The sequence below is a fragment of the Oratosquilla oratoria genome, chromosome 1 (assembly GCF_046742065.1).
Source record: "Oratosquilla oratoria isolate Oo_2021 chromosome 1, ASM4674206v1, whole genome shotgun sequence".
NCBI lineage: Eukaryota > Metazoa > Arthropoda > Malacostraca > Stomatopoda > Squillidae > Oratosquilla > Oratosquilla oratoria.
In genome coordinates this window covers 56,973,391-56,985,185 of record NC_134777.1, presented here as the reverse complement: position 1 = coordinate 56,985,185, position 11,795 = coordinate 56,973,391, and the positions used below count along the sequence as shown (strand labels likewise).

Here is an 11,795-nt window from a genome sequence, read left to right as displayed (position 1 = left end):
ATAATAATAATAATAATAATAATAATGATGATGATGATGACGATGACGATGACGATGACGATGATGATGATGATGATGATGATGATGATGATGATGACGATGACGACGACGACGACGGCAACGGGCTTTCTTCCCACTAGCTAGAACCTCGCTCTGAAGTCAATCTCGAATAAATGTTAGATTTTAGTATTACTGTGATAAATGGGTGATCAACCCATTAGCTCTCAATTTTTTGTACTACCCTGTGGCAGTTTTTCATCACGTGCCAGAATGTCACCCCCTCCCCCTTCCTCGTCTGATTCACAGTGGAAATTGGTTATTTTGATCTGTGACGGTTATAAAAGTGCGAAAAGTGTATAAAGAAGGGTCAGTATTGTAACGATGTGCTTCTGAATATTTATATTTCCGTCGAATGAATAAAATAAGTTGAAATGGAATGGGGAAAGTATTGCCATTTCACGTGTCAATTTTTAAAGAAATTATTAAATATATAAATAGGCAAATGAATAAATGAACGCATGTAATAAAGGTTTGTTCCTTACAATTTATAGTACAGGGCATTTGTTACAAAATATTGTCTCAGAAATTCGAGGTAGGAAATAATAATCTGATAGAAGTGATAAGAAGTAAAAATAAAAACTTCCATTTGTTCGCGATTTCAGTCCCGGCCTAACCCCCCCCCCCCCGACCCGGAAGTCGCTAGATATTGACGACCGCCAAATCTATTGTAGGTAAAGGAACTCACCCGTTCAAATTTCTCTTCAATAAATCACTGGAACACCCATACTATACGATTTAGCTCCCACTATTCATATGCTCGCGAATATTTGGTATTTCATAGAAAGCAATTTGTATGACAGCAATGATTTATGTACTGAAGAAAAGGAACCCAAAGGAATCAAATTCCCAACAGTTAACGGAAATTTTACGGTTACCAAAAATGTGGATTGTGTGTGTGTATTTAGGTAGTTGTATTTACCTAGTTGTATTTTACGGTATGGGGAGCTATGCTCGTGGTGTCCCGACTTCATATCTCGTTTTATCTAGATTGTTTTTAAATTCGTGTATCGTTTTTCCACACACCACATTTTCATCTAACTTGTTCCAAACGTCTTTTACCCTGTGGGGAAAGCTTTTCTTTTTCAGGTTTCTTCTATAACTGTCTTTCTTGATTTTCTTTCCGTGTCCTCTTGTATCTCTACTATCCCATTCTATTAGATCCTCTCTATCAATAAGGATTACAAAGGATTACAAAGGCAAAGCATGCCGACAGGAGACCTTTTGATCCATATCTAGGTCGGATAAAAAAAAAATCTTATTAATAATAAATTAAAACTATAACAATGTAAATAACAATTAAAATACATAAATAAATGCATTGGTATAGTTGAATAACAAACAAACAGGTAAATAGTAAATGATAATAAATTGATATATAACTAATAATAAATGAAAATCAGACAGACAAATTATAACAAAACAAAAACAAATAATATAACATAAATTATAATAATTACAGCATCTTACTTAGGTATTTATCTAAATAATTCTTAAAGCTTCGAACTGAACTACATTGCACTACCTGTGCTAAACTACATTGCACTACCTGTGCAATAGTTTATATGCCTTTCATGATTCTGTAAATAGTTATTAAGTCTCCTCTCTCTCTTCTTTGTTCTAATGTCTGTAGCTCAAGTTTTGCTAGTCCCTCTTCAAATGATAGTTCTGAGAGTGTTGGTGCCAATTTCGTAATTGCTCTTTGTATTCTTTCGAGTTTTGTTATACATTTTTTTGTAGTTGGTGACCACGTCGTCGATGCATACTCCAATTTTGGTCTTATCAAAGTGACTAATATTTTCTTCACCATATCTTCGTCCAGGTATGTAAATGCCACTTTGATTGTTCGAATTTCCATCCTTTCTGGACGGTGAGTATCACCGGATTGCCACGAGGCTGTCTACACAACCGCGACGTCTAGAAAGGGTAATAGTCGGCTAGGCGAGCGCACAGGCCGACACCCGAACGATCTTGAGGGATTAATGGCACAGTATACACGCTCATTAATTCGTGATTCCCGTGAAGTACAAATCGCAGGAGAGCTGACCAATTACCTTCGCTCGCTTGCCACGCTTGGCTGCTGATCGATCTGTGTGTTCAGCGTGTGAGTGAATTCGTGAGACTCTACTTGTGTGTAGCGACTCGTGAGACATGACGTGTGTTGCGGCTTGTGAGTACCTCCTTGTGAGATTTTATTCATGAGAATTGACTCATGAGAGTTGATGGACCCGTCATCACTGCGCGACGCATTGTGGGTTCTACTCAACTTTTGAAAAAGAGAGATAGAGAGAAAGAGAGAGAGAGAGAGACCATCAATCCATCGCCGGTTATCGTCCTCACTCTCACTTTCTCTCTCTCGCTTTCTCTGTCTGTCTGTCTCTCTCTCTCTCTCTCTGTCTCTCTATCTCTCTATCTCTCTCTCTCTCTCTATATCTATATATATATACAGTATATATATATATATACAGTATATATATATATTATATATATAGATATATATATATATATATATACATATATATATATATATATATATATATATATATATATATATATATATATATATATATATATATCCCGGGGTCCTGTCTCTTATTTTCCAGTTATAATACCTCGTTTTAAATTCAGACATGATTTCAGTTTGTGCTAAATCATCCTCTAGACCAGGGGTCACCAAACTTTTTTCACTGCAGGCCGGATAACTGAAAGAATGACGAGCGTGGGCCGCATAATAATTCTGTTCAATAATCTAGATACAATAATTTAAAATTTACAATAGTAAATTTAAGGCACATAGCAGTCAAGAGGTCTCCGCACGCGTCAAGATCTCCTAGTACTCTAAACATAATATTCAAATCTAAATTGTATCACAAAGTTTCGTGTACCATACGTTTTATCAAGCAAATTCCAGTATCGTCGGCGGGCCGGATGAACTGACGTCGCGGGCCGGATCCGGCCCGCGGGCCGTACTTTGGTGACCCCTGTTCTAGAATATTCCAGGCGTTTACACATCTATATGGGGAACGGTCTCTTTCACATCCATCAGCTTTTACTTTTTCTTTTTTCTTTTCCCATGACCTCGTTTTTGCGTCCCTGTCCAAGACCAAGAGATCCTTTCTGTCAACTTTGTCCACCATCTTCAATGATGAGAACACCGTGGTCAAGTCCCCTCTTTCTCTCCGATCCTGTAACAATGGCAGGTCAAGTGCGTCTAGGCTCTCCTCGTGTGACTTATCGGCGAAGCTAGGAATCGTTCTGGTTGTTGTTCGCTCTCTGTATTCTTTCAATCTTGCTTACAGCTGTCACTTTTGTGTGGAGACCATACCATTGCTGAGTATTCCAGTCTAGTCCATATTAAGGTTTATTATTATTATCCTTATTATTATTATTATTACTATTATTACTATTATTATTATTATTATTATTATCATTATTATTATTATTGTTAGTATTATTATCATTATTATCATCATTACTATTATTATTATTATTATTATTATTATTATTATTATTATTATTATTTATTATTATTATTATCATTATCATTATTATTATTATTATTGTTAGTATTATTATCATTATTATCATCATTACTATTATTATTATTATTATTATTATTATTATTATTATTGTTATTATTACTATCATGATTATTATATTTTTTAGTGAAAAAACTCTCATGTGTTCTACAGCAATCCCCTTCTTTGGTTTTCTATTAATTTCTACTGCACCACTTCGGGGTCTGATTTACTGGCATTAATAGATGCTTCCACCATTTTTCAGTGAAACGGTCCAACGAGCCAACGAATGGCTCACCCGCCATGAAGACTGTCAAATCATTATGTGCGAATCCATTTTCTTTGGTCTCGAAGATGATGGCAACTCGACGTCTTCCTTGGTGCCCGACGGCTGGCCAACCACCTGCAGGCTCAGGCAAGAAATATACTGTTGCTAGATTCACAGAGTATTTTAAAGATCATGGGATAAGAGCTAAAAACTCGAAATCAGTACTTACTTTAACGGATCTGTCATTGATGACGTCATGTCGGCGGGTATTTGTCTCCGTCTGTTGTCGCACTCTGTCAAACTGGTTCAAGGGAAGAGTTACAAATTATATTATTTTTATTCTCTTTTTATTCAGGATCTGTTCCAAACTCTTTACTTCCGGTGATTCTGTTCCAAACCAACTCTACTTTTTAAACGAACCCCTATTGCTCTGACATCATGGATAACATCGAACACTTTCTTTTTGAGAACCCGTAGAGGGCCGCTCACGGGTGGCATAATATGAATGTGCGGGCACTGAGCGGAGAAATGAAGGGTTAGGGACAGGATTTAGACCAGGAATGGGGTTAGGATAAGGGTTATGGATGGGATCAGAATTAGGGTTAGGACTGGGATTAGGAGTGAAGAGAGGGAGGCAGTGATGTGTGATCCTATTTCTAAAATGATCAAAAGTGGGACTATTGACTACGTGAGATGGGAGATGATTCCATTCTTGGATGCTGCGGGGAAAGAATGATCACTTGAATATGTTGGTGTTTGTTTGGTATCTGTGGATGCCTCCAGTTGTTTGTGTATTTGTTGGGTGTAAGTTTCTTTGTTTATATCAACTAAATTGTTTGTTATTCTATCATCATTTGTTATCTGTGCATTCGTCTTCTTTTTTCAAGTGGTTCAAGTTTAATGTCCTATCTTAATGCAATGACTAATATAGTGTGTCTGTAATCGCGTCTGATCCATCTTGCTGTTTTATTTTGTGCGAAATCTAATTTGTATGTCATTGTTAGTATGTTAATCCCAGACAATGTCGCAATACTTTAAGTGTGGCCGAATGATTGCCATAAAAGCAAGGATTTTGATGTCTGCGTAGGAATCCTGGGGCTTTGTTGGCTGTGGCCCTGACGCTGCTCACATGTGTGGACCACCTCATCTCTGCTGAAATGTGGACCCCTAAGTATTTGTGGTTGGAATATGTATCTAGATTTGTGTTGTGAAATGTATAGGTAAATTGGATGGGTTGGTTAGTGCGCGTGAATCTGATGTAGTGACATTTGTCAGGTCTATTTGTCATTTGCTAGTTAGCTTCCAAGTCTTCAAGGGCATGCAGGTCATCTTGTAGTCGAAGGAAATAGTCTCAGTTTCCTATCTGCCTATATACTAAACTATCATCTGCAACGAGTCTAGCAGTAGAGGAAAGTGATAGTGGGAGATCATTAATGTAATAAAGGAAGAAAAGAGGTCCCAAGACAGTGCCCTGGGGCACCCCAGAAGTTACAGGAAAGGTTAAAGATTGGCTACCCTCGAGAACAACGCGCTGTTCTCGAGAAGTCAACAACGTCTTAATCCTCGTACGCCATAATAATGTAATCTAGTCAATAGTAGTTGGTGAGACACTTCGTACGTCTGCCACCACTGTTGTTATCTTTTATCTCACTGATTATCTTCATATACAGGACGTGACAGTGATATCCATTATTTTTCAACACTCAGATAAAATGCACAAACCGAAATCAACATCCTCTTATTTTTACTGCTCATACCTACTTCAGTAAAAATAATTACCTATTTTTAGTTTTATCCTATAATCAAATTAACAAAGCCTTATCACATACCAGTAAGTAAAAATTATAACAATAAGAGTCGTGTTTTTAATTTTGAATACACTTATGCAGCAATTTATGTCGTATTTTTTTTAATATCGGTTTCCAAATTAGCTAATTCACCCCTTTGCCAAGTGAAAGCCGAAAGCCGTGTTGTTTAACAATTAGTACTTTTTTCCCATCAAAGTGGTCTATTATATGGCTATGAGTATGTTCTGAAATTCGTCACTTTTGGAGCACCAACTGTACATTAAATTTATATGAAAATATTTTTTCTCTAGGTCACCAAACATTAAAGCAAGGATGCAATGTTGATAACGTTAGCTGTCTTTAACTTTTGTTTTGAAGTACTTGTACACAGAGTTGCCAGGTTGGCTTTTTTGACGCCAGAATTTGCAATTCTGGCTTATTTTAAAGCAGTTTGGCGTGGGAAAAATTATTTGGCGTTTTGGCTTTTTTCTTGGCTTATTCTGAATTAGCTTGGGGCAGTATTTTTTATACATTTCTAGATAGACAATACTTTTTCCGTTTGGTCTTTTTTTGCATATTTACTTTGTTTTGGTTTCTTTTCCCAATTTACTTGGCGATAAACATTTATTGTTTGTTTGGTCAACAATGTTGACCAAAGTTATTGCGATGAAGTTTTGAATTTAGCACAATTGCAGTGACCAGTAATAATTCGCAGTAACATGTGTTTGAGTGTGCGTGTATACGTGAAGCTCGCTCATGCTTTATTGCTTTGTAATTAGCTGTATTAGAGTGGTATTTAGTTCAACTTTTGCAAAATCTATTATAAATTGGAATGTATCATGCAAATTTTCTGTGTTATTGCATTAAAAACAATTTTGAGTGTATGATTTTACGTATTAGACAGCCATTTTTAAGGGGGGGCTATGTGGTGATTGGTTTGACGACGGCATCATCACCACTAGACAGTGATACTAGTGATACTAGTTTTCGTCATCGCGTCGCGCGCTGGGTACCTTATCAGCCCATAACACTTTCTGTCTCGTGAGGTCGTCCTTTCTGTAATGGATTCGTGATCTCTGACCCCCGTATGAATTGAGCCTTGTTTACGTAAGGCGGGAACTTAGAAGAGGCGTATGTTTCTCACGTGTCCCCATTAACATTAAGCCGAGCTGACTGACGTTGTGTTTACGGATGATTTAGTTTAGTTTCCTTGTGTTTATTTTCTTTGCAACAGTTGATACTTAGAGTGCACAATGCCTTAAACGTGATAGATATATATGTCTTATTGTGACGATACCAATATATCAGTATATATGCATTGCAAGCACTGATTGTACATGCTTCAAATTGGTGATTCGACTTTAATTTTTAGTTGGTCTCCAATCTTGAAAGTGTACATTGTGGAGAGTTTGTACACGAGATTAGAAAACTACATGTGAAATGTTCTTTATAGTATTGTAGTTGTACTCTATAAATTATGTGATACTGATTTTTTTCGTGTGGTTCATATAGATACAGCAACCTTACCTAGCCATGTCATCGAAGAAATGGAAAACTTTTTATGATACTAATCGGAAATATTACAGCAACTGGGAGAAGACACATTTGTGGCTTAAGAAAGATAGTGATGGTACTGAATCAGCATACTGCAAATTATGCCACTGTAACATTTCGTCAAGATAGTAATTTGCAAAACCATGAAAAGTCTGAGAAGCAAAAAAAAAAAAAAAAAAGTACCGGTGAAAGGACAAATGCAACTGAATATGATAAATATCACAACTACTAAATCAGAAAAAAGATGTAGGTGACAAAATTAAAGCTGCAGAGCTGAAGTTGGCTGTAAGTAAAACTTACTTGCCATAGTGATAGTCACTATAGACATAGTGCAATACATGCAGTTGACCACAACAGTGAAATAATTGCTGAATTTGGACAAGGTAGTACGCTAGAACACATTAAATTGCATAGAACAAAATGTTCATGTTTGATAAAAGATGTTATTTCTCCTACTCTAAAAGCTGAACTAATTAGTGATTTTGAAAACAAGAAATATGCCCTGATTGTGGTGAGTCTACAGATGTTTCCACACATAAGCAACTGTGTATTTTGATTAGATTCTTCAGTGATGTGACAAAGGAAATTGTGACTGGTTTATTTCCAATTGTTGATGCTACAGGTGAAAATCTATTCAATTTAATTGATAATGAAATTAAAAATTATGGTCAGAATCTTGGAAACTGCATTGGGTTTGCATCCGATGGTGCATCTAACATCATGTTAGATGCACCATGTTAAACATGGTAATGATGGTTGGATGCAATAACTCTTTATGGTCTAGGCTTAGAAATGCATCTCCTTCCTGCATACAGCTCAAATGCACATGCCATTCTCTAGCACTATGCATTCAGTATGCACTGGACAAGCTACCTGGAATGTTGGCTACATGTTGACAGAAGTACCTAACTGGTTTCATAATAGTTATGACGAGAAGCAAACAAAGAGTTGTTTCAGATAATGAATACGGTTCCAGATTCACAGCCAACACAGACTGTGCCTCTCCCATTCGAAAAGCCTTCTTCTCCTTGGTGGCTTGTTCGTGGAAAGGTTTTATTGAACATATTGATGAACTGGGAAGAACTTAAGGCATATTTTTCATGTGTAAACCCTGGCAATGCTACAGTTGGTGCAAAGTAGGCAACTTGAAGAAATATTCATGTGCCACAAAAACCAATTATACTTTCAGTTTGCTACACCATTTGTGCAGGACCTCTACAAACAAATCTTTTTACATGAAAAGAGTCTTCAAAGCAGATTATTTGATGGCAAAGGGCATAAAAGAAACCTTGAACAGGTTGATTTTGGTATTAAATTTTTGGTGGAATGTGAAAAATATCTAAAGCAGAAAAACAACAGCACTGAGGCTTGTTAAGAAGTAAAAATTGTTAAAGAAAGATGCATGTCAATGCTAGAAGCTCTCAATCAGTTTACACATAGACTTCCTTCAGCAAAAAATACCTTCAAAAGTTTATCAAACCTGAGCCCTACGCGTGAAGCGCAAGAGCTGACGGGTTCTTGTGCCAGGCCCCGTTGATCGGTTGATGTAGAAGGTCGGGTCTTCCTTGAAGGGCCAGGGGCTCTTCTACTGCTAGCTTGAGGGCGTCTGGAAACCATGGGGCTTCCGGCCACCAGGGAGCGATCAAAGTCATCCGAAGGTTGGATGCGTTTCTTACTCTCTGGAGCACCTTCTGTAGCAAGGGAAACAGTGGGAAAGCGTAGGTGTCGAGATTGTCCCAGCTTTGCAGAAGAGCATCCTCTCCTGCCACCAGCGGATCCGGGAGAGGGCTGAAATTGGGAGCTGTTGATTCCATCTGGTGGCGAAAAGGTCCACCAGAGGGGAGCCCCATTTGTTGATGATGAAGTTCGCTACTTCCCGATGGAGGGACCATTCTGTGCTGATTACCTGACTCCTTCTGCGGAGGTGGTCTGCCCAGACATTCTTCTTCCCTGGGATGTAGCGAGCTCTGAGTGACACAATTTAGCCGAGAATCTCCAAGTTTGGAGATTCTCGGCTAAATTGAGGATGTCCATAGTCAGAAGGCATAGGTCCTGGGAGACTGTGCCACCTTGCTTGTTCAGGTAGGCTACTACCAAGGAATTGTCCAACATGATGCCCACTACTTTCCCCGAGATTTGATCTGTGAAGTGACGGAGAGCCAGCAGTACTGCTTTCAACTCTAGCCAGTTGATATGGGCTGTCCGCTTGACTGTGGACCAGGAACCGCTGACGTGATCGTCGTTGAGGTGGGCTCCCTAGCCCTCCTTGGAGGCATCGGAGAATAGGAGGACTTCGGGGGGAGATGGGCCGAGGGGCATCCCCACGAGCAGGTTGCACGGGTCCTTCCACCAGAGAAGAGAATCCTTAACTTCTCCAGTAAGGGTGATGCGTTGTCGGGTGTTTCCCCCTTGCGGGGACCACTGAGACTTGAGGAGCCACTGTAGCGGTCGCATTCTTAGTCTGCTCCTGGGGATTAACCTCTCGACGGAGGCCATATGGCTCAGGAGGACTTGGCACTGTTTTGCCGTCAGGAACCCGGTCGATAGTGCTTGTACAACGAAAGAAGTGAGATTCTGGATTCTCTTCTCTACTGGGAAGGACTTCATTAGGGAAGAGTCCAGAACCATATCCAGGTATGTGACTCTCTGTCTTGGAATGAAATCTGACTTCGTCTGGTTGACTATGGTGCCCAATTTGCGGACGAAGGCTAGGACCATTCCCAGGTGTTCTTGGCATAGCTGGGCAGACTGTGCCAGGATCAGCCAATCATCCAGGTAACGGAGTAGGTGAATTCCTTTGGAGTGGGACCACGCTGAGACGAGTTTGAACACTCTGGTGAAGACTTGGGGTGCTGTGGAAAGGCCGAAGCATAGGGAGGTGAATTGGAAGGTGGTGCCCTTGTGGATGACTCTGAGGAATTTTCTGGATGAGGGATGCACTTGTATCTGGAAATAGGCATCTTGGAGGTCCAGTGACACCATGAAGTCCCCTTCCCTGATAGACGCCCTTACGGCCCCTGGGGTGTCCATTAGGAACTTCGTCAGGGAAAGGAACGTGTTGAGAGGAGACAGATCGATGACTAGTCTCCACCCCCCTGTTGCCTTTGCTACGAGGAATAGCCTTGAGTAGAACCCTGGGTCTGGAGTCGAGACTTCCTCTAGAGCTCCTTTCTGAAGCAGAGCGGAGATTTCCTCCGCTAGGGCCCACCCGCGATCCGAGTCCGGATCGTAGCTGCTGACTTGGATGGGATAGGGGGAGAGGCTGGGGACGGTGTGAAAAGGAAGGCGATAGCCTGCCTTGATGACCTGTATGGTCCAGTCGTCTGCCCCGGCCTCCTCCCATGCCCTCCAGTAGAGAGAGAGGCAACCTCCTATCCTCTGCAGGAGGGCAGGCGAATTCCTAGAATTTTCTGCGGGGGGGGAGGGGGTGCGGAGCCTCGATGATGTTTGCGCCTCTGTTCTCTATTCGGAAAGGGGCGGGGCTTTTCATTCTGTGTTTTCGACTTTGAATGGGGGGGTGGCCTTTCTTCTCTCTTAGGGTGATGAAAAGGCTGCCTCTGCGTCTGAGAGGACCTAGGGGATGATGGGGGGCTGGTCCTTGGCCTCGAGCTAGGGACGGCTGTTCTCTCGATGGCTCTGTTATGCATCAATTGGTTCGCGCTTGCGATTGCCGAGTCCACCATTTCCGGGGGAATCAGTGTGTGGATGAGAAGGGGGGCCCTCTTCAATGGAGCATAAATCTCTTTGAGGAGGGGGTCACTGGGGTCCCCGAGGATGGTTTCTCTCCTGCGGGACTCGAAGTTGGCCCAGGACGTTGAGAGGCAGGCAGCCTGATGCTTCAGGGCTCTGCTCACACTTTCCAATAGAGCCTGGAGGTCGCATTCTTCCTGGGGTTGCAGTTCGGGTAAGAACTCCATTACTGAGGCAAGGAGGCGTTCCAGCCAGGAGTTCACCGCAAGGGACAGAGCCAGGGATTGAATGTGGTCTCTGACTTCTCTACCGGAAAGGAGGACATTTCTTCTGCGTAGTGATTCCGCGTCCACTTTGACCAGCTCTGGTAACCTCACCTATGGTAAGGAGTACCAAGGAGTTTGTATCAGGGAAAAATTAATTTTCCTGCAAAAATTACATTTTTCAAGACCAGCCTTTTCAGAAATGCCTTTCATTCATATAGCAGGAGAAAACACAAGTATCATTGAAGAACAATATCAAAAACTTCCTTTTGCAAATTGGAAAGAAGAAGCTCCTTTCAATACAAATGGAGTACCTTCAGACACTGAACAATTCTGGGTAGGTGTTCTTGAACATCAGTCATTTAAAGAGCTAGCCACCTTTGCTCTTAGCTGTCTAATAACTCCAGTCAGTAATGCTGTAGTTGAAAGAATTTTTTCACTTGTAGCATATCTTGAAACAAAGGCTCGAAGCAGAATGCAGCTAGATCTTCTTGATGCAATCGTCAGAATAAGAGCGAACTTACTGCTCAGTGGCAAAGGCTGCAGACGCCTCCAAGCACCTCAAGAAATGCTAATTCACATCTGAGAAGCTTTATGGCAACTTTTCTACTCCTGAAAGTGAAAAGGATGTGGATGATCTTTATCTGAAAAAAATTCT

The 11,795-nt window shown here is 40.6% G+C and overlaps 1 protein-coding gene across 1 annotated transcript in view; it reads left to right on the top strand.

Annotated features, from left to right (window-relative positions):
- The window catches only part of LOC143028287 (uncharacterized), a 21,865-nt gene extending 13,940 nt beyond the window's left edge, over nt 1–7,925 (top strand). The window contains exons 3-5 of the mRNA XM_076190159.1: nt 3,841–3,990; nt 4,931–5,014; nt 7,745–7,925. Of these exons, the coding sequence (XP_076046274.1) occupies nt 3,841–3,990; nt 4,931–5,014; nt 7,745–7,925 (415 nt within the window). The remainder of the gene's footprint in view (nt 1–3,840; nt 3,991–4,930; nt 5,015–7,744) is intronic.
- Nucleotides 7,926–11,795: the final 3,870 nt, after the last annotated feature.